Source organism: Gossypium arboreum, chromosome 7 (assembly GCF_025698485.1).
Source record: "Gossypium arboreum isolate Shixiya-1 chromosome 7, ASM2569848v2, whole genome shotgun sequence".
NCBI lineage: Eukaryota > Viridiplantae > Streptophyta > Magnoliopsida > Malvales > Malvaceae > Gossypium > Gossypium arboreum.
Genome location: NC_069076.1, coordinates 97,352,260 through 97,375,961, shown reverse-complemented (window position 1 = coordinate 97,375,961; position 23,702 = coordinate 97,352,260). Strand labels below are relative to the sequence as shown.

Here is a 23,702-nt window from a genome sequence, read left to right as displayed (position 1 = left end):
TTTACCATAATATTTATTTTATCCTTATTTAAATTAATGGCATCTTTTGCAATAAAATCGAAACCTTCTCAAATAAAACCTAAATGAAATGTGTAAATAACCATATGAGTATTCATGGGATCACCTTATCTTTAAGAAATAATGCTCCACTAATTTGAAAAATTCTATAGGTGTGCCTAGTATCATTTTAACCTGGTTTCTTGGGGCTTGCATTTAAAATCGCTGGTTTATAAAATTGTTTATTTTCACCTGCAAGCGATCACATATTATCAGTTATTAATAAACTTTTGTTGATTGATTTTCATGAATTGTATTACAATTGTTATAAGCAAATTCTGTCCAATCCTTATCAATAGTTTTCTTAAATTAAGAACCCAAGATGATAGTTGCGGACTTATTCCAGAGAAAGAAGCATAAATCCAAAGTTAAACCTTACCTTTCTAAGTCCTTTCCCTCATACCAATTCTAACGTAATTTATCAAAAAATTAGTAACTTGTTAAAGTGGGAAAAGCTCATCATAATTTTTTTTTTTTTTAAAATAAGCTCACAGAACCCCTTTTTGCCGTTGTGTCACTTCATATCTATCTCTATACTGTCTTCTGTGACAACCAATTCCCCCGTAAACATACACAAAATAGGATAGACAGTAAAAAGAAAGTAGCAAGAATCGAAAGGGGAGTATGGGAGGTTGGAGTGTACATTCTGTGTCGACTCCTCTCAGTTTGAGTTTAGGCTCACACTCATTGCCCAAGCCTGCTTATTATTGTTGTTTCAATTATGGTTTTCCAGTAAAATCCAGGAAAGCTCCTTTTTGTGCTATTTCGATTCGTTGCTGTGCATCTGCATCTAAATCCTACAACGTTAATAAAATCTTGCAAGCTGAGCCTGAGATTGATGATTTCGTGGTGGTCAATTTTTATCGCTTTGTCTTCATCAAAGACCCTCAACACGAAATTGCTAAGCACCTCACTTTCTTAAAGGTTTCGCTTGTCTTTGTTTTCCTCTCAGTTTAACTCCTTTCTTCTGCTCTACCAGGCGTTTCATTTATTTATTTTTTCAATTTTATTTTCAGGGTTTGGACATACATGGCCGAATCTATATAAACGAACAAGGGATTAATGCACAGGTATTTTGTCAGTCGCCCCTTGCTTTTTTTATTAATTAATAATTGAACAAATAGTTACATTCCATTATTCAAGGCGATTTGAACACTGTCATTACTGTCATATGCTACCACTCCATAATTTGGTGATGAATAGACATTGTTTTTCTGCTCATTTGATTTTTCATGCTCGACTAAACAAAAGGGTGTTTTTATCCCTTTTTTTTGCTAAATAAAATAAAATATTAGGTTGCAAATGCTAGTGCTTGCTTCATTTTTGACCTTGTACGGTTATTTTCAAATTTAAACTACAGAAATTTTAGTAATTGAAAATGCATATAGTTCTCATATGCTTTTCCATGTATGTACAGGTATATTTTTCCTATCTTCATTCAGCACTCTCTTGGTGCTTAGTTCCTTCCAGCATATTGATTAATTATAGAAGATAGTTTGGTCTTTTTTGTTCTCTTCTTTCCCTTCTATTCTTCCTTTCCTTTTAAAGTACTCAAGTAGCATGTTGTTTTGGAAAAACAAGGGCAGAGTATTTCTTGAATGCAAGTAAATGATTGATATTGATGGCAGTGCTAGAAAGTTGCATAGCTTGGTTTGCAGTGCATAATGCCTATCAGATTCCTTGGAGGAGTAGTTCATGTTTTGCCACTAATAATTTCTTCTGTACCCCTTCATTTTGCAGTATAGTGGGCCCTCAAAACATTCTTTTGCATATGTTGAATGGTTAAAAGAAGATGACAGATTTTCAGATATACTAGTTCAGACATCTCCTGCGTTTAACAGGCATGCCTTTCCCAAACTGAAGCTGCGATATAAGCCTTCACTTGTACAAGTAAGCAATATGTTTATGTGTCTGCCTGTCTGTCTTTGCATATTTGTTTAATTGGATCCAAATTTGATTTATTCCTTTTCTCTTTTGCTGCTTTTTGGTCTTCATAATTGTATTGTGTTCTTTTTTCTGTAATGCAGTATACACATTTGCCTTTAGTTAATTACTCTTGTAAAAGGCTTACATATTAGGGGGAGAACTATGCTCCTCATAGCCCAAGAAATAATAGTTTGTCTTATCACCAAAAATATGATAAAGAAATAGTAAATAAAACCCCTATAATAGTCTCCACATAATCATTGGAAGCCATGATAAAGCCTAAACTAAACAGAAATTAAAGTTTGGTTTTCTAGACTTGTGACAAAAACAGGCATGCTAAAAGTTCTTGGGTGGTGCCCTTGATTGTATCATCCTTTTTCATTAAGCATGATAGTGCTTGAAACAGCCCCATTGGCGAGAACAAGTTTGATATATTAGATGGAAATTTGGCATCTTATGAGCAGAGGTGCTTGCAAGAGTACTTATAGAAACAAAGTGAAGAAAATGAAAGAAAAAAAGAACTTATGGCAAATTGTCAACAAAACCTCCAAGTTTGAAAAAAAAACCTCACGTGATTGAGTTAATGAAGTAAACCATGTATCACATTCATGTTTTTGGTTGATAGAAAATAATCTCTTTCCACAAACATAGAATTTCTTGATGGAATGTTTAACTGTTTTAAATTCAATACTATTACACTCCCACCGGTATTAGATCCTAATGAAAGAAGCATATTAATTGTAACTTCATAATTCATAAAATAGCTACCTTTATTGTAACCTTAGCATGCATGCCGTTGATATGTTTCATAAAGGATTCAACAAACTTAGAAAGATGAAATTAGGTGGAAATTACAGGATGAAAGGTACAAGATTCAAAGCTAAAAACACCCTCACCTTGTGTCTCCAACATGTAGGTGAACCTTATTTCAAGTAAATAAAGGAACACTATAATTTTTAGAGCTTGGGACTTCAAATTGGAGGATTTAGATTCAGATCTTGTAAAGGGAGGCTAGGTATATGGAATGTGAAAGAGCCATCTTTTTCTATGATTCAAGTCGACTGGCTTCCTAACATACTGAAAGGATAAAATGGTACACGGCTAAATCCCTATTTCCTTGTTTTTCTCACAGTATAGTTCAACTGGTCAACTTAACAATGTCTGATAATCCCTAGTTGTCCTACATATTGTAGCATGAACTTTCAAAATTGTATCTGTAGTCTAACTTTATGGATCTGTGTTCTTCCAGCTTGTGAAATAGGTTCAGAAGCATCTGATTTCAGTATTAGGATTTTACTTATGTTTAGGATGGAACTATTTGTTGAACTTGCATTTGATGATTGTGACTATAGACAATTTTTCATTAATCTCATTGTTCTTTTGATGTTTGGGTATTTATATACCTTATTTCTGTCTCTCTTTTACTCATCCAGTTCACTTGAATATACACACACAAAAATACTATAAATACGGAGAACATTAGCAAAACATTGCCAAGATATGCTAGGCATTGGCTAGGTGCAGCATTGAAAGGACAAAAGATTGCAGTGAAGCCATGTAATGAAGGAGAAACTTTAAGAAGAATTTGAATCCCTTGCTTTAGGATTATGCTAGTGGTGAAACTTTGATTAAAAGGGCTCAAATTGGAGAAGAAACTTTGATTGGAAGGTGATGTGATCAAAAGAATGGGAGGAGTTACTATGATCCTTTGCAACTTGGCTGCTGCTTGTCGATGAAGAAGATGGAGAAAATGGGTTTTAGAATAGGGCAGAAAAATATTTTCAAGTGACCTTTTGGTTGAAAGGTTTAGAATGTAGGAGGCTACAATATCTAAGTCTCTAAAGCTATTGGGCCAGATATAGCAATTACAGCAAAGTTGATTGCAGCTGATATGAACCCCCAAATTTTGGTTGGTTTATATGTTCAATAAAACTGTGAAGTATGAAATGGCAGTTTTAAAGTAATATTATTCCTTGTATTTGCTTAGTGAATAGTTCTTCATCCTCTAGCAACTACATAGTATATTTCTCCCCCCTGAATTTTCTTTAAATGTCAGATCAATGATGGATCATCCTAACTACAGTTACTTTTGTTCAGTTGGAAGGAGGAATTTCTCACCTCCCTTTGCTTGACCCATCAATGCGAGCGGCAGCTATAGCACCATCAGAATGGAGGAAAAGACTAGAAGCAGTAAATAACAATGACGCGGCATCAAATACAAATCCTAGAACAAACTATATTTTGCTGGACGTAAGAAATGGTAGTTAGAAATCTTTTGATCTAGACATATCTTTTCCATATATTGTATACTTTGGCTTTAATAATTGGAAGAATAGTAGTGTAATCTGGTAACTTTAAAGTCTTATTTTTTGGTAATATTTAACTTACCATCAAAATCCCAGTTCTTGAAGGTGAATTTGGAACTTATTGATTCATCAAAGAGTTATAGATAGAATGCCAGTTAAAACTATCCAACATTTTGCCTTATTGTCTATTAAATAGAAATTGAAGGAGGCTTGTCATTCATGTAATACCTGCAAAAAATTACTTTGGAAAAAATGAATTGGATTAAGTTGTTGGCAATATTGTGTTGCACATTTGGCTTTTCCATTTTCAAGTGCTAGCTTTAAGTTGAGCATTGTTTGAGATAGGATGATCCAACTTTGTGCCTGATAAAATGTGTATCCTAAACTCTGAAAAACATGATGATGTATTTAATAGATTTAAGTTTTTTTACAAATACAATAATTTTTACTGATGCCCAAATGTATAGCATCGTAAGACATAAATGATGACTTGGCTAGAAAGAGTTTTTAATGAGGTAGAGAAGACTAGGTTTTGCAACATAAAAACTAGATACATCATTCTATCAGTTTTTCAATGGTTTATATTGTGGAGAAACGAGTTATGTATCAAGCTCTTTATATGACAATGATTTCCACATGGAAGTGAAAATTTTCTTTAATTGCTGTGATGTCATAGAAAATGGGCTGCTCTTTGAAGGTGCTTCACCTAGATCTAGATTAGAGATTTAGCAAAGAAACTCAAACAGATTTATGGTTGACTGGACGAGAGAATTTAGGGAGAGAGCAATAGAGATCAATCACAAAGCAATTGAAAACAGAAAGTAATATCTCTCAAGTTGAATTGTGCCATGTCCATAGTGCAGTAAGATAAAGGAATACATGTCGAGCTTTTTGGGTAACTATTAGGGAACTAACTCTTCACTATAGAACACTTATAGATTGCTTTCTCATTGTTCTCCTATTAATGTCTGAAGATGTTGGGATTCCTTGAATTTAGGCTACGAATGGGATATTGGTCATTTTCATGGTGCTCAACGACCAGATGTGGATTGCTTTAGAAGCACTTCATTTGGAATATCTCCAACTGAGGTAATGGTGTTACTTTGCCAACTTCAAATTTTGTTTTGACTTTTATGTATGGTTGCATGTTTAGATTCCTGTTAGACAACATATTGTTAAGTTTTTCTGTTTTTCACAAATAGTTTTGCAGTCCCATCCAAAATTCATGAATGTAACGTTAAAACAAATTAGAAGTCCTATTATAAGTAAAAGGATAATTGAGGAGGTTTTAAATTGGACAAATTTGGAAGGTTCAAAATAGGTGAACAAGTGATATAGGATTTAGGTGATGATTTTGTATAGAGGAATTATCACAAGAATAAACTGGTAAGCTTGTTGTAGAGAGTTCTCATTCTGTGGTATGGTTTGCGGTAGTGCCTGTAATGCCTTTTGCTGCATTGATGCATTGCATAAATTCGGAAGTTTCCAATGACATTTAGGGAGACAACTCAAGTAGCTACAGGAAGAGGAGACTTGAATATTCTTTTACCTCACATCCTCATTTGTGAGGTAATTCATCCGCAATTTAAAGTCTCCAAGAGAAACAAACAAACGAAATACAATATTCAAGTTCTGTTACATTTGAAAAGATCTTTGAATAGCTACTAATGGTTCAATACCAAAACAATATCCCAAACTGGATCTCATGGCTTCAACCAATTTAGAATCTTTAAATAGCTAGTAAACCACATCTAGCCTCACACAGTTGAACAAATCAAGCATTAGTTTCAATATATCATATAGTTCAGTTGACAACATTACTTAAATCAAAATTGCTCAAAGTGTTGGCTGTTGCATTTGTGGCAATTTCAAGCTTGTATTGCAATTTTTCTGTGCTGAATTATGGGTTGATCCTTATATGGATGGAAAGCGCATTGGTTCTAGTTTCTAAATCATCAAATGGATAATGGTGTGGAACTTTGTAGTTTATATGATTAATTTAGTGGTTGTGCAAGCTTTCAGATTTTTCGTTTAAAGGCTATGTTATTTTGGGTGCTTTGATGGATCTTATCACTGGACGATTCACAGGCAATCCTTGTGTCTTGTCAGGGCTCTTTCCCTGATTTAAACCTCTTCCTTGTGAATGACCTATGTTGAACAAATGGAACTCGTCGAAGGGAATTCCAGACCTTACTCGTTAGAGAGAATCTTAATTCTCCCTGTTAAATAGAGTTTACATATGTTTTCTTGTTTGAATAAAATGCTTATAACCTAAGTAAATTAAGACAGGGGCTCTAAATAATGAAAGACTCATAATATCTCTCTACAAATACTTTTAATTAAAAAAGATCTTCTAAAGATATAAAATACTCATAACTAAAATCTCCTAATAAAATAATAAAAAACTAATCTTTTAATAATTACTTGACCTCTAACATTACTCCCCTTCTGGAAACAGTGCTTGTCCACAAGCTCGAGATTGAATAGCTCATGCATTTTTTTGGCTTGTTATTGCATGTCAAGATATTTCAGCTTCCTTACACTCTTGATTTTTCCCAACATCATCGGTATCTTTTGCCTCAAACCAAAATAATTTCTTACATTGGTGCTTGAACAAGTATGGTTCGTCACAATTGTAACTAAGACCCTTGGCTCTTCTCTCTGCCATCATTACACGACTTTTTAATAAAAGGAGGATCTTTCTTGCTAGCACTAGAGTCTCTTGTCAATTCCCAACTACACAGGTCGGCAGCTTGAGTTAGTTGATATTTTGTCTCAAAAGTTCGCGCCAAATTCATAGCATGAACATAGTTTTTAGGTTTCTGCATCTCCACATATATTCAGATTGAATCTGATAACCCTGTAGTAAATAAATTAATTTATTGATCCAGTCTCATGGAATTTACACGGGCTAATAGTTCTTGAAATTGGCAAAAACAGTCTTCCATTGATCCCATTTGATTCAACTTCACTAATTCCCTCAAAGGATTCTCGCGCAGTGGTGGTCCAAATCGTAGAGTACAATATTCTTTGAATGCCTTCCACAAAAGATTAAGCTCTTCCTACCCCATTTGATAATACCACAATTGTGCCTTTCCTTGTCAAGTGAAAAGCGGCTAGACTCACTTTGTCTATTTTGACTGTCTTCTGATTCACAAAGAACATCTTGTATCAGTGCAACCAAATTAGCAATTCTTTTTAAACCGGACTGGTGGTCGAATCGGTCAGGCCACTGGCTCGCCAGTTCAACCGGTCCAATTTAAAAATTATTAAAATTTTTTAAAATTTAATTTAAAAAAAAAACTCGATTCAACCATCAGTTTTTTAGCCGGTTCAATCGATTCAATTGGTGGTTCAACCGGTTTGTACCGGTTATCAATTTAACTGGTTCAAAGCCATTCTCTGGACCGATCCCTTGGTCGGTTCCCAGTCCAACCGGCTGGTCCTGTCCGGTTCTAATAACACTATAAATTAAAGGGTCTTCTGTTCCATCGAAAGTTGGAAAATCTAACTTCATGTATTGTGGAACCACTCTGAATCTCGTCGCTGTCCCTAATTGGTTTTCCTGTTTCTCTAATTGACTTACTTTTTTGTCAACATTGCTGTTATTACTGTCAACCCCTTTTCCCTTATCAAAGTTTTGATTGGAAATAATCAATTCCCCCATCTATAGCATGAATTGATTGATCTTTAACTCTATTTATGCTTTAAACAACTCCAACTCCTCTCTTGTAATGGAACGTCCATTGTTCCTGGCTCTGATACCAAATTGTTATAGCCTCGACGGATGAATATTGTCACCGGAGGATTCACAGGCAATCTGTTTGTCTTGTTAGGGTTCTTTCCTTGATTTTTACCTCTTCCTCACGAATGACCTATGTTGAACAAGTGGAACTCCTTGAAGGGAATTCCAAACCTTAAGACTTGTTAGAAAGAACCTTAAATCTCGTAAAATTTGCTTAATTTGACTTCATTTTATTTTTAGCAATAGACCTCTTAAATAGAGGTTAATAGGTTTACTTGTTTGAATAAAATACTTATAACCTAAGTCAATTAAAACAAGGACTTTAAATAAAGAAAAACTCCTAATATCTCTCTAAAAATACTTTTAATTAAAAAGATCTCCTAAAAATATAAAATACTCATAAATAAAATCTCCTGATAAAATAGTAATAAACTAATCTAATAATAATTACTTACGTCTAACGTTTTATGGTATAAATAGCATTTAGAGAGTGTGGTTGATTTTGATATGTTCATATGATTTTGAATAGGATTTTGATTTTGTAGCTGAAAACTAGCTTGCTGGAACAAAGCAGGTCATGGACATGCATTCTACCGTAGTGGCATGTGGATCATTCTTTTCTTTTCCTTTTTCTTCTTTCCTTTATGGGCTTTTATGTCTTTGGTTCTGAATGCTGGCTATTATCTCTTCTCTCACATTTGCAGGGTGTTGCTTCAGATCAGCTATTACAAGTTGATAAAGAAAAAACTGATATTTTGATGTATTGTACAGGAGGTATACGTTGTGATGTATATTCAACAATCTTAAGGTAACCTGCTGTTCTGTTCTGTCCTGTTCTTCTGCTGTTCTGTTCTGTCCTGTTCCTTTCATTTCTTTTCTGTAATTATGTTTGAAATTTAGAGCTTTACATCAGAATTGAAAAATGCATATAGAGCTTAAACATGCACATTAAATTACAAATCTAATATTTCAACATTAAAAATAAAAATTATAGAAGTAAAAGGAATGGCATAGGTGTAACATAGTATCTTAATGCCAACTAATTCAATGGGCATACATTAAGCAAACTGTCCAACATACAACATTTCAATATCATGACTTTTAGAATACTTAAGGTTATTCTTTGGCTAAAGAGTAAGTGCTTCTAGGAAACATATACATGGAATGTAGAATGACATCATAGAGATGGAACAATATGTTAATTTCTGAAAAATGAGGACATTTCATAGTGGTTTATTGCAATAAAAATACATTAGATATATAAATATGTTTTATTTGCGTTTTCTCACTATACTTATAATTAATTTTAAGGAAGTTCAAACTAAATGATCGTTTAAAACAAATAAAATGAATTTAAAACAGTTCACTAATTACATTAATAGATTGTTAATTTAGCTATCTTGAACATGCTTTTCTAAATAGGTTGCACTGTCAGTTTGGGGCTCTAAACATTGAAATATGTTTAAGCCGAATGCTTTGCCCAAACACCTTAAAACACCATTAAACCAACCAAAATTATATGCCCAATGGCACTTAAGATTTGTTGTCTCCGTAAATCCAAGTAGTATCATTCTCTTCAGAACCCTAACTAGCTTTTCCTCCCTCTTTACTTCTTCAATGGTTCACATCAAACTTGTTCTAGCAAAATCATGAATGGTTAATTGTAGTGCAATAATTGGAGGTTGTATGCTTAGTTACGAGTAAATTCCACCCACCCATATAGCTTGCACTTTTCTTTTTCCCGGGTAGCACCTTGGGTTTTTTTGTCTCAACTAGCAGCCTATGATTGAATTTTGTATCGGAGTACTCCGCCATTAATTTTACCTGGTGAAAAAAATCAAAATTCTGAAGTATCTGTGAAAAAAAAAATCTGAAGTATCTTATTTGTTTACCTTTAAGTTCTATATCTCTTTTGGATAACATTAAAAGCTTAACCCTCTATTGCTATAGAAACTTAACCACATCATGCTTAATTAAGAGAAAAAAATCTTAGGGTGCTATGAGGAAAAGCTTGAAATATAAGCGGTGTTTTTGTTGTATCTAACTACATAAAAACAGAATGCAAAAGAAAAAAAAAAAAAAAAAGAAGAAGAAGAAGAAGAAGGATAACTGATAACATGTAACCCATTGGGATTTAAATTGTGGTTGGGAATGTGAATTTCTTTCACATCCTGTTATTGCTATTGTGCACAAATGGATGTTACCACGGTAAAAAATAAAGGCTATGAATATTAGGGGTGAAGAGAGTGGAAACTGTTAGATAGCGACCTGAACCTTGTGTTACGGCCGCTATTTAAATCCTTGATCAAACATGGATATGACACTGATATGTGGGGGCTGCAGTGTGTACTGTAAAGAGGGAATGCTCAAACTTAGTAACGATGTAAATTGTATTTATTGGTAGGAAGAGAAAACATAATGAGATACATCTTAGCTGTGATTGAATTACATTGCAAGTCAATGTACTATAGAAAATTGCCCACTCTAACAAGATAGTCCATTTTTATGTTAGACAACAGGGTTTTCAAAATTTGTACACCTTGGAGGGAGGGGTATCTCATTACCTCAAAACTGAAGGTCCTGTAAAATGGATTGGGAACTTATTCACATTTGACTCTCGTCTTTCTCTCCCACCATCTGCCTATAACAATGAAACAATGATTGAAGCCAGCATGACTCAGCAAGCATTTGACAGTGATAAATTTGCTAAATGCTACGTTTGCAATTCACAAGTTTCTGAGTTAAGGCATCGGAACTGTGCCAATCTTGACTGCAACTTTCTTTTCTTGTAAGTTTTTTTCTCCCCTTTTATTGCATATTTGGCCTGCATAATTGTGAAGGTTTAGCTCATGCTAGAAATGCACGTCACACAAATAACCTAACCGGGTTATTGTGGCTGTTTGAAAATAGCCATTAAACATAATTTACCTATGGACTGAATCAATCATATCAATGATGTTGGTTCTATAGTTCTAGCTTGTGCTTTTAACTCTAAATTTCTGGACATATGGGAATTCTTGAAAGATCATGCATAGAGGACTGATGGCAGCCTATTCATGAATTTTTGTTTTTGGAAATAGCATGAGAGTTGGAAGTGGAACTTCTTATCTTGGTAGTGGAAAATATAATGTTTAAATCACATTGTTTTCTTTTTTGTGTTTATTTCTAGCTTTCTCACTGGTCATCATACTTGTTCTACATTTATTTATTTATTTTTGAGGGGGAGGGGTGATAAACCATAAAAGTTTAGCAAAGTAAAAGGCGTTCTCACATCCTTTTTTTCTTTTTCTTTTTCTTTTTCTTTTTCCTTCTATCAAGATCAGGATTACTCCAATAAAAAACCACAATATATAACTTATATATTTTTATATTTTCATGTAGAAAATATTCAAAGTTTACATAACATATAATCAATTATTTGAGAAAAATTCATATTATTACTCAAAAATGTCCAGTCAATTTTCAGACTCAGTTTATATCCCCTAAATGTAATAAAAAGGTTGAAGTGTTATAAAATGTAAATAATTACTATGCTTAAATCGATTTCAAGGGCCTAAAGAATATCTTAGCGCAAGTATTCGGGTTAGAATGGTGCCCAAGTGTGCTTTTTGTGTGTGTGTGTGTTGAATTAGTGACTATAAGTGGATCACAAGATTAAACCTTTTTGTTTCAGCTTATTAAGTATTCAACCTTTTCAAATTGATACAAATAAGGAATTAATTGAAAGTTTTCAAGAGAGCTTTTAATAAAACTGTTCTATTATTATTAACTAAAGATCTGAACTTAAATAGAGAAAAGAGTCTTAATCCTAATTGGGAAAATAATTCTCTTATTCTAAGAAACTACTAAAACATAAGGGAAAATAGTTCTCTTAAACTAATAAACTACTAAAAGATAAAATAAAATTTTCCTAGAATATGAATAAAACTTATCTACCTAAATAAGATTTATCTACCTAAATAAATTTAAAATATATATTTTTCAACACCCTTCCTCAAGTTGGTGCATGTACATCAATCATGCCCAACTTGCTTACAAGAAAATCAAAATTTGTCTTAGAGAGCTGAGTATGTTAGCAATCTGTTGTTTTGAAGGAACAAACGGCATGCATACTTGGCCTTCTTCAATCTTCTCCTTGATAAACTGTTTATCAATCTCAACATGTTTAGTTCTGTCATGCTGGACTGGGTTGTGAGCAATATTAATGGCAGCTTTGCTATCACAGTACAACTTTATTGGTGAAGTTATTAGTTTCTTTAGCTCTTCCATATGTCTTTTTAACCATATAATTTTACAAATTCCTTGAGCCATTGATCTAAACTCAACCTTTACATTACTTCTTGCTACAACACTTTGTTTTTTGTTTCGTCAAGTCACAAGGTTTCCCTAAATAAATGTACAGTATCCTGATGTAGATCTTCTATCTGTTATTGAGCCTGCCCAATCTGCATCTGTATAAGCTTCAATTCCTCTTTGTTCGGATTTCTTGAAGAATAAGCCATTTCCAGGTGAACTCTTCAAGTATCTTAGAATTCGAAACATTGCTTCTTCATGTTCCTTCATTGGGGAGTGTATAAATTGACTCAATAAGCTCACTGCAAAAGCTATGTCTGGCCTTATATGTGATAAGTAAATTAACTTACCAACTAATCTTTGGTACTGCCTTTTATCAACTAAACGACCTTTCCGAATTTTACATTTGGATCAATTGGTGTGTCAGCTGGGCAGCAACCACTCATCCCAGCCTCTTTTAAAAGATCAATCACATATTTTTTCTGAGAGACCACAAGACCCATCTTTGATCGAGCAACTTCCATTCCAAGAAAGTATTTCAAAGGACCCAAGTCTTTGATCTCAAACTCCAATGCTAGATGCTCCTTAAGATGCCTTATTTCATCCACATCATCTCCTGTAAGAATGATATCATTGACATAAACTATAATAACTGCTATTTTACATTTTTGTAAATGTTGATGTCAGATTACAGTTTACTAATTAAGGAATATTTAAGTGTATCAGATAGGATTCTGTAAATATTTTACTGATTACTATCCCTAACTTTAAGGCTGTTTTTTTTAGACAGCATCCCTAGAGTTAGTCTGTTTCCTAATATAGAGTTTCCTAAGTTAGGCTTACTATGTGTATAAATATTTATGTAATTTCTTATGAATAAGACGGAATAGAAAAAGCCTGTTCTTAACATGGTATCCGAGCCGTTTTTTAGCTCAAATTCGGGTTTTTTCTTTGTCCGCAACTTCTTCTCATTCCCGATCAACCCTTAAGCCAGTAGAATTTGTTCAAAAGAAACATGGCTGAAATCTGTCAAAACCAAAGAACACCGGAGAACGGAATTCTCAAGAATCATCTGTTGAGTTCAAGAAAGAAGAAATTGAGAAGTTGAAGAATCTGCTGGGATCATTGGAAAAATCTCCTTCAATAGGTACTAGTGGTTTGGTTTTTTCGGTATATCCTCTTCTCAAAATTCTAAAATCTCGGATATACCCACAAAAGTTCTTGGGTCATTGACTGGAGCTCTGCACCACATGACCCACTCCTCACAAAAATTTGTTTCATATACACCTTGTCCTAGTAGTAGAAAGATAACAAGATGGCCGATGGTTCTGTGATCACGAGTGGCTGGTCAGGTGATATTGTTATAAACAAAACCCTTGCTCTTAAAAATGTCCTTCATGTTCCAAAACTATTTACTAATCTTCTATCCATCCAAAGAATTACCAAAGACTCTAAGCGTAGTGTGGTTTTTTATCACAATCGATGTCTTTTTCAGAATGAATACGAGGAGGATGATTGGACATGCTAAGGAAGTAAATGGCCTATACTATCTTGAGGAATCCAATGGAGAAGTTAGTGTTCAATTCCTCACCATTATCTTTCATATCCGAATCTATTAAAACCAATAAAACCAAATTTGGCTCCATCACCTCCGCCTTGGTCATCCATCGTTTAGAGTCCTTAAAATTATGTTTCCTTCATTGTTCAAAGGATTAACTGTTGAAAAATTCCATTGTGATGTCTGTGAACTTGCAAAACATAAACTTACCTCTTTTCCTAGTAAGCAATAAAAGAACATCCGCTCCTTTTACTCTTATTCATAGTGATGTTTGGGGACCATCCACTATTTCAAATATTTCGGGGCTCGGTGGTTTGTATCCTTTATTGATGATTGTACTGTGTGTCTTGGATATTTCTTTTAAAAGAAATCGATGTAAGGCCTGTCTTTCCAACCTTTACAACATGATCAAAACACAATTTGGAGCTAAAATAAAAGGTTTAGGTCGACAATGCCAAGGACTATTTCAATCGGTTTCTCTCACCATATTTCTAAGAAAGAGGCATTATACATGAGTCATCTTGTGTTAGCACACCCCAACAAAATGGTGTTGCCGAAAGAAAAATAGTCACATTTTAGCTATTACAAGAGCCCTCTTGTTCCAAAAAATTTCCTAAACAATCTTGGGGAGGTTGTTTTAGCTGCTACTCATATGATAAATAGATTGCCTACAAAAGTCTTTGAATCTCAAAGTCCTATGCAAGTTCTAGCAAAATTCTTTCTTGATTTTAGTACTTCAAGTAGCCTTCCTCCCAAAATATTTGGTTGTGTTGCCTTTGTACATGTACATTCTCAAAATAGAGGAAAATTTGATCCACGAGCTGTCAATTGTGTCTTTCTCGGTTATTCTTCCACTCAAAAGGGGTACAAATGCTATCATCCAGCCGCAAAAAATTTTTATGTATCAACGGATGTTACTTTTGCAGAACAAGAGAATTTCTTTACTCGTTCTTATCTTCAGAGGGAGATCTTATTCACAGAAGATAAGGACAGAGAATTCTTTCTTCTTGACATTCCACTCTTGTCCAACAACCAAACACTCACATTCCAGCTCTGTCCAGCAATCAAACACTCACATTCCAGCTCCGTCCAGCAACCAAACACTCACATTCCAGCTCTGTCTAGCAACTGAAACAGAGCCTAATACACCCAAATCACAAAGAGGATTCAGGACACTACCCGTCCTTCTTGGTTTACTCAAGGAAGAAGGCACCGTGTAAGTTCAATCATTTTCTCCTCCTATACAACCTGAGGTAATTGCTGAACCTACTACTGAAACTACTGAAAATTTAGATGAATTTCTCATCCCTATTAGAAAAGGGATTAGAGCCTCTACAAAACATCCCTTGTACTTATTTTTGTCTTACAAAAATTTGTCCCATAACCACAAAGCCTTTCTTACTAGCCTAAATTCTATCTCCATTCCCAAAATAGTATCCGAGGCATTAGAAGATGAGAATTGGAAAAATGCCATGAAGGTTGAAATGGAAGCTCTTGAAAAAAATAAGACATGGGACTTGGTGAAATTATCGAGAGGAAAGAAACCAGTGGGATGTCGCTGGGTGTACACAGTGAAGTATAAATCAGATGGTTATTTGGAGAGGTACAAAGCAAGATTGGTTGCTAAAGGGTACACTCAAATGTATGGAGTAGACTACCTTGAGACATTTGCCCCTGTTGCAAAGATGAACACTGTGAGAGTGTTGTTGTCACTAGCTGCCAACCGAGGCTGGAAATTACAGCAATTTGACATAAAAAACGCCTTTTTACATGGTGATCTTGAGGAGGAAGTCTATATGGATGTTCCACCAAGATTCGGTTCAAATCTGAGATGTAGTTTGCGACAAAAAAGGCTTTGTACGGACTAAAACAGTCCCCGAGGGCTTGGTTTGGAAGATTTACCAAAGTAATGCTCAAGTTGGGGTATAAACAGAGTCAAGGAGATCACACTGTTTGTAAAACACTCATCTTCAGGGGGAGTGACTGCTTTATTAGTCTATGTAGATGACATTATAGTGACTGGTGATGACCTGGAAGGAATGGAGAATTTAAAGAAATGCCTAGTAAAAGAATTTGAAGTCAAAGAACTCGGAAAGTTAAAATATTTCCTTGGTATTGAAGTGGCACACTCTCGGGAAGGAATCTTCATATCTCAGCAAAAATACATAGTTGATTTGTTGACAGAGATAGGCAAGTTGGGATGTAAACCAGCAGACACACCCATAGAGGTGAATCACAGACTTGGAGATGCACTAGAAGATGCAGCAGTTGATAAAAGTTTATATCAAAGACTTGTGGGAAAGCTCATTTACTTGTCTCATACCAAACCGGATATTGCCTATGCAGTCGGTGTTGTAAGTCAGTTTATGCACAACCCCAAAGAATCACATCTTAGAGCTGTGTATCAAATTCTACAGTACTTAGGTAAAGGAATCTTATTTAAAAAGGGGGAGAATTTAACCCTTGAAGTCTATACTGATGCAGATTATGCAGGGTCTATGGTTGATAGAAGATCAACCTCGTGCTATTGCACTTTCCTAGGAGGCAATCTTGTGACTTGGAGGAGTAAAAAGCGAATGTTGTGACTAGATCTAGTGCGAAGTTGAATTTAGGGCGATGGCTCTTGCAATTTGTGAGCTATTATGGCTAAAAATTATTTTGGAAGATTTGAAGATCAAGTGGGAAGGTCCAATGAAGTTGTATTGTGATAATAAGTCTGCTATCAATATTGCACATAATCCAGTTCAACATGATCGCACGAAGCACGTTGAGGTTGATAGACATTTTATAAAGGAAAAACGGACAAGTGGCTTAATTTGCACTCCATTTGTGTCCATCGATGGTCAACTAGCGTACATACTTACCAAAGGGTTGTCGGAAAGTTGTTTCAAAACTAGTAAGCAAGTCGAGAATGGATGATATCCACTTCCCGACTTGAGGGGAGTGTCGATTACAGTTTACTAATTAAGGAATATTTAAGTGTATCGATAGGATTCGTAAATATTTTACTGATTACTATCCCTAACTTTAAGGTTGTTTTTTAGACAGCATCCCTAGAGTTAGCCTGTTTCCTAGTATAGAGTTTCCTAAGTTAGGCTTACTATGTGTATAAATATTTATGTAATTTCTTATGAATAAGACGGAATAGAAAAAGCCTGTTCTTAACAGTTGATATAACATCGTGTGATCAGCTTGCCTTTGTCAGTAATCTTGTTTTTTAACAACTTGAGTGAACCGTTCAAACCAAGCTCGAGTAGACTGCTTTAGACCATACAAAGATTTTTTGAGTTTACATACTCGAGTTCCAAATTTTTCTTCAAAACCTGGAGAAGGATTTATGTAAACTTCTTCTTTAAGTTTCTCATTCAGGAAAGCATTCTTCACATCTAGCTGCTGTAAAGACCAATCAAGATTAACAGCAATTGATAAAAGAACTCTAACGGAATTTAATTTGACTACTGGAGCATGTTTCAAGATAATCTATCCTATGTGTTTTGAGTGTACCATTTAGCCACCAACCGGGCTTTGTATCTATCTAAAGATTCATCTGGTTTGAATTTGGTTGTGAACACCTATTTACAGCCCATTGTTTTTTTTCTTACAGGTAGTTCCATTGCTTTTCATGTACTTGTTTTTACAAGAGCGTGCATCTCCTCTAAAATAGCCTCCTTCCATTCAGGAACCTGTAAAGCATTATTCACATTTTTGGGTATTTTTACATTATCGAGACACAAAACAAAGGTTGAGAATGTCGAAGATAAGGCTTTATAGGATACAAAGTTAGACATTGGATATTTGACAATATTTCTAACACATTTTCTTTTGGCAATTAGAGTATCTAAATCAAAAAATTTATTGGCTGGATTATGAGCTTTACCTGGACTTTTGACAGGATCTTGCAGGTCGGATTCTTGGTGATGAATCTGGTAGATTCCACTTTCTTAATTTCGATTTCTTCTTGAATAAACAATTAACTCCTTTGTTTGTTCTATATTCTCATGATCAGACTCTACACCTTTATACTCCTTTTCGTTAACATTAACATTATTAATTTTTGTGTTAATCATAAATTCGCCTTCCCTATTATTAGAATCCCTATGTTGTATATTCCTAGTCTTTTCTTGATCAATTATAGAATCTTCCTTACTATAATTCCCTCCCTGAAGATTAGAATCAAAATAAGATTGTGTTTCAACAAATGTGACATCCATGGTAACAATAATCTTCCTATCAATTAGATCATAACATTTGTAACCCTTTTTATTAGAAGCATAGCCAACAAAGACACATTTTTTTGCTCTAGGATCTAGTTTACCTTGGTTGTAAAGATGAACAAAAACACTACAGCTAAAAACTCGGAAGGATAAATCTGTGATCAATTTAAAGTTAGAAAAGTTATCTTTAAAGAGACGAAAAGGAGTTCTATAGTTTAGAGTTTTACTGGGCATTATATTAATAAGATATGTAGCTATTAACAAGGTTTCGCCCCAAAGATAACGTGGTACCTGACTAGTGAATATCAAGGCTCTAGTTACTTCCAAAAGATATCAGTTTTTTCTTTCTGCAATCCCATTTTGTTGTGGTGTATTTATACAAGAACTTTGGTGGATTATTCCATGTTTGGTTAAGAAAACACCTATTGGTCACTAAAAAATTTCCCATCATTATCACTACGAAATACTTCTATTTTTACACCAAATTGTGTTTTCACCATAGCATAAAAATACTAAAACACATTTTTAACTTCAGGCCTATCTTTTAATAAAAACACCCAACAAACACGAGTATAATCATCATAGCTTTATCAAAATCAGAAACAGAATTTAAACATAAAATAGTTGTTGGTTGACTTAGATGGTTGTCTTCAAGAAAGTAAATTCCACCAAATTCTTTAGTATTGTCAATCATTCTTCCCAAGACCATGTCTTGAAATTTACACATAGAGGAGTCAAATATAACATGACAATTTGAGGACTGGGATAATTTACTAACCGGTATGAGATTACAAGCTAGATTTGACATATGTAAAACATCATGTAAAACCAAGGAAGATAAAATTTTAACTGTGTCTTTTTCAGCTATTGTCTAGAAGGACCCATCTGCTACTTTGATCTTTTTGTTTCCTGCGCAAGGTGTGTAAGTTAAAAAAAGAAAATGACTACTAGTCATGTGATCATTAGCTCTAGAATCAACGATCCACGTGTTTGTTTTACAAGGCTTGACATTGAAAAAAACAAAAAAAAAAATCAATTCCTGATTGGGCAAAAGAGGAAGAAAGATTATTGGATAAGTTAGGAATAGAAGAATTCACTCGAAACTGTGGTGATTGAAAAAACTAGTGTTGATGCTCTAATTGTTCTTTAGTGAAAAGAAATCCTCCCAGAGAACTTTGGCCCTCATAATTTCCATTAGTTGTTTGGAAAGCTCTGCTATCCCCTATTGTGAAACACGACCATTGCCACTCTTTTTCCTTTCATTTGTCGGTTTCCCATGGAGCTTCCAACACGTTTCTCGAGTATGCTAATATTTTTTGCAATGGTCGCACCAATAGTTACAAGAGTAGAATTATCATCATTAGCTTCAAAACCTGGCCTTAACATTACTTTTCTACTTGTCTCCTCTCTTCTAACCTCAGAAAAAATCTCACGAAGTTTTAGAAGCGGTTTTTTCCCTAAGATCCGAGATCTCACTTCATCAAATTCTTTATTTAAACCAGCCAGAAACAAATAAGCTTTTTTATTCTCTTCTTTTTTCATAGGTTTTACACCCTCTCCAGGACACTCCCATTCATCATTATAACATTGATCCAATTCTCACCAAAGAGACATCATCTCGTTATAATAAAAAGTAACTTCTTTTTCCCCTTGCTTAGCTTTCCAAAGTTTTATTTTTAACTCAAAGACCCGTGAAGCGTTTTCTAAATCTGAATAGGTGTCTTTCACAGCATCCCAAACATCTTTAGCAGTTGGGAGAAAAAGAAAAGGTTTACCTACGGATGCTTCCATGGAATTAATAAGCCACGCAATTATGATAGAATTTTTTGACCTCCACTTGCTCATCTTTGGATCACCCACCTGTGGTTCCTTGACTTCTTCATTTAAATGACCTAGCTTGCGGCACCCATCAATTGCTAATTTTACGGACTGCGACCGTTCCAAATAATTCTTGCCATTCAGCTTGTGAGATGTCAGCTGAAAAGAAAGGTGAGACGCCTCTGTCCCTTGAATCATTGTACTCTCGGTAGTTGTTTCAACTGTAAAATTTTTTTCCTCAATTTGATTGCTGGATCTCTTATCTCCAGTGAAGGTTGTTTTAACCATGATGTTACTAGAGATTTAACCTAGCTCAGATGCCATGAAAGTTTTCAAGAGAGCTTTTAATAAAACTATTCTATTATTATTAACTAAAGAACTTAACTTAAATAGAGAAAAGAGTCTTAATCCTAATTGGGAAAATACTTCCCTCATTCTAATAAACTACTAAAAAATAAGGGAAAATAGTTCACTTAAACTAATAAACTACTAAAAGATAAAATAAAATATTCCTAGAATATGAATAAAAATTATGGTCAGTAATCTAATCCTTAAAATTTAAGCCTATTAAGTATTCAACTCTAAAGACCAGTAATCTAATCCCTAAATATCAGTAGTAATCAAATCAGGTCAGTTGTCATCAGCTGTCAATGCTTGGTCAAGCATTCTGCTGTGGCTCGGTCTTGACTCGAATGCTAAAGGAACAGTTAAAAATAAAATGTTGATGGTAGTTGCTGATAGAATAAATTTCTAAGAGGGAAAGAATAAGAAAAAAATGGAAGAGCGAAGAATGTTGAAATTTTGAATTATGCTAAAGGAACAGTTAGGTAAGAAGTGTGGAGCATGTTCAGATCTTGATACCCTATGAGACATCTAATTTAAAACCACTTGTGACTAAACCAATGGGCAAAAGTAGTGTTTTTCTATCATCTTATATTCAAGGTCAACCTCCCCATTTATTGTCTATTAGTTTTTAGGTAGGATGCTTAACATTGAGTCAAGGCCTCGAGTATACTTTGTTCATCTTGCCTAACCGCATTTGAGGTTGATGACTCTTTGTGAGGCTGTTTACGTGTAGGCCTTTGTTGAGTTACATGTGAGAGGGAGTGTGAAGTGGTATTACCTCAAATCTATTAAGTTTATTGTGATCTTGATTCAAGTTGCCGATTAATTTTAGGTTGGATGCTTAACAGTTTATGTTACCTTTGTGTGGTTCATTCTTTACTTTTTGATGTTGATGTTTTGATTGGTTTATAAATAAACTTTTATATTTTGAAGCCTCCCTTTGGAGTTTATTTCCTCTCTTCATTTATTTGGATGGTGTAATGACTAGATGGCACTTAGTTTGGTGGTTATATTTAACAAGCGTTCCCATTCAAACTTCCTGCTTTTAACTTGATTCTCAATCTGTATAAGATTAGATGGTATTGGGATTGAAAATCTCAATAAATGAGAGCCTGAAGACCCACCCCCTTTAAGCCCTTGTCAAATTCAAAGTTCTGCTTGTTTTATGTAGAACTTTGTTGATGAATATTTGTTTGGAGTTTTGCTTGAGTTGGTCAAGCAAAATTATTAGTTGATCTTAGTTTGCTTGGTTTTATTTTATAAGCCTTACCCATTCTTTTCTCTGCTATCTTCTTCTTCAATCTGTATAGAATAAATGAATGGTATTGGCTTGAAAATCTCAGTAAATAAAAGCATGAAGACCAAGCCCCTTTAACACCATATCGAAGACGAAAGTCTTGCTTGTTTTATGGAAGATTGTTTATCAGTAATTTCTTTGGAGTTTGCTTGAGTTTGTCAAGAAAAGTTATCTGTTGATATGAAAAGTCAATCCAGTTTGATCTAGGAACATTGGGTTTTGCTTGAAGTATCATGGAAAATTATTGATGGTAACGAAAAACTGTTGATGATAATGATAACTTTGTGATCATTCAAATTTTGGGAAGTTCTATGGTTTTAGAAATATCATATTTCGGTGGAACTAATGTATTTTTTTACATAAAATATTTACTTTCCAAACGTTCGTTTTAGGTAAATAACCGATGGGTAAATTGTATTTATCTCTACTATCCAGATGTTGTGAAAACTGTGTGATGGATTTGAGAGGATGTTGTTGTTACAATTGCATGACTGCGCCCCGACGCAGACCTGTTTTACCGGGGTTTCAAAGATACAAAAAGTGGCATGTGTATCGAGATCAGAAAGTCGAAGCTTGAGCTCAATGAAGAATTCATGATTAGGATGTTTTTGAGGTAATCATTCATAATCTACCACAATTTTGTGGTACCTTATAATCTTGTTAGTATCTAGTTATTGTATCTAGAAAACATGCAATTTTTAAGTTTGCAACAGTTTATGCTATGTTGTAAGTGGCCACTGTAGTCTAGCACTTTCATTATAATTTTATATTTCAGCAAACAAGCAACTTAAAATATCAACAGAAACAAGAAGAAATCTAAATCAAAAGTTAATAAGAAAAATAATATGGATTAAGAGATTGCGAAAAATATTCAAATGAAAATTGAACACAAATATGTCTAGTGAAAGGCAAATTAAAAACAAATTTGGGGATATCATAGCTCCCCTAAGAGGATGATCAAAGCCTTACCATTTTGTTTTGAAACGCAGATTTGCATAATGCTATATAGGAAATCAAGTCCATTAATAAGCAAGACAAAGACTGGAAACCCCAATCAATATAATAACACTGACTTTAACCTCCACGGTGAATTATCTCACCTTCTTTATTTTATTATTTCTTGTTTTTACTACCACCGGCAGTGTAAACTCCAGCCGCCGCCTTTTCTTGTAAGGCCTTTGCATCTCTTTCCCACCGTTGTTCAGGGGTCAATCCATCGTCCTTGGATTTTCAATGCTATTGTACCCTTATGAAGAATACATAAGAACAAAAGATCCAACTTTTTGCTTTTTCCATTTTTGTGCTCAATCAAATGCCATGTTTTAGTGAATTTAAGAGAAGATTAGGTGATACTTTTATGGTTTCACAATATATATTCAGTTTTCATTCATTTGAAATCTTTTTTTAATCCCTTGATGGCTATTATTATTATCATCATCGTTTGATTTTGATTTCTTCTTCTCTCTCCATGTATAATATTTTTCCTTGGAAAAGCTTACATGAAATGAAATTGCAAAGAGATAACGACATATATAATGCTGACATGGAAGTTCATTGACTAGTGTAATTTTCTGCAACAAAGTTGATGTTACAGCAATATATATTTCAAATTAGGAAGCTAAGTTTGGATTGGGTGAAATGGATTTTTATAGAAGTTTCCATCAAATAATTATTTTTATGAAGCCAAGAATGAAGGAGGGAAAAAAAGCCAATTTTTCTTTTAAGAAGTGGTACACCAAATCGGGCAAACGACTTTTGTTGAACATAATTACTTAGATACCCACAACCTAAAATTATTTAAGAATTAATATTAATACCAGATTTGCCTTCACTTTAATAGTAATGTACAAATATGGAAAACTAAGGCATGGGTTGAATCTTTTTTATATCTATATATATTTTCTACATGAAATATATAAAATGATAAGTCTCGGAAATCATACAGTTCACTTTGTAAAGTGAACATATTTTCGTATTTTCTTGACTAAGTTGGCACCCAATTTTCAATTGATATCAACTCGATTAGGGGTTTCATAATAAGTGTAGATCAATAGCATCCCTAATTTAAAGTATAAATGTTTTTAAATTGTAAAAGTACCATAGAGACCTTTGTACAAGAGTCAATTTGCATTGTCCCTTCTAC

At 34.1% G+C, this 23,702-nt stretch overlaps 1 protein-coding gene and 1 long non-coding RNA gene across 4 annotated transcripts; one reads left to right on the top strand and one right to left on the bottom strand.

Annotated features, from left to right (window-relative positions):
• Positions 1-217: 217 nt before the first annotated feature.
• On the top strand, positions 218-22,341 carry LOC108486213 (rhodanese-like domain-containing protein 8, chloroplastic). Of its 3 annotated transcripts, XM_017790121.2 has the most exons (8): positions 245-981; positions 1,074-1,127; positions 1,798-1,947; positions 4,081-4,243; positions 5,287-5,378; positions 8,739-8,842; positions 10,547-10,822; positions 21,995-22,341. In XM_017790121.2, exons 1-8 carry the CDS (start codon positions 682-684, stop codon positions 22,134-22,136), a joined length of 1,281 nt encoding a protein of 426 aa, XP_017645610.1. In that variant the 5' UTR covers positions 245-681; the 3' UTR covers positions 22,137-22,341. The 3 variants fall into 3 exon arrangements, with proteins under 3 accessions (XP_052886756.1, XP_017645613.1, XP_017645610.1); XM_053030796.1 differs by lacking the exon at positions 21,995-22,341 and having other exon boundaries at positions 218-981; positions 10,554-10,764; XM_017790124.2 differs by lacking the exon at positions 10,547-10,822 and having other exon boundaries at positions 234-981.
• Positions 6,585-8,309, bottom strand: LOC128295365 (uncharacterized). Its single transcript, XR_008285788.1, has 2 exons — positions 7,876-8,309; positions 6,585-7,436 (listed from the first exon to the last, which is right to left on the bottom strand). It is a non-coding gene; the product is annotated as an uncharacterized LOC128295365 (long non-coding RNA).
• Positions 22,342-23,702: the final 1,361 nt, after the last annotated feature.

What these genes read in the sequence shown, in the direction of transcription:
- LOC108486213 (XM_017790121.2), top strand. Translation starts at nt 682, where the DNA reads ATGGGAGGTTGGAGTGTACATTCTGTGTCGACTCCTCTCAGTTTGAGT. An exon ending in ATAAGCCTTCACTTGTACAA is followed by an intron (nt 1,948 to 4,080) that starts GTAAGCAATATG and finishes ACTTTTGTTCAG; the next exon opens with TTGGAAGGAGGAATTTCTCA. An exon ending in GACTGCAACTTTCTTTTCTT is followed by an intron (nt 10,823 to 21,994) that starts GTAAGTTTTTTT and finishes TCTACTATCCAG; the next exon opens with ATGTTGTGAAAACTGTGTGA.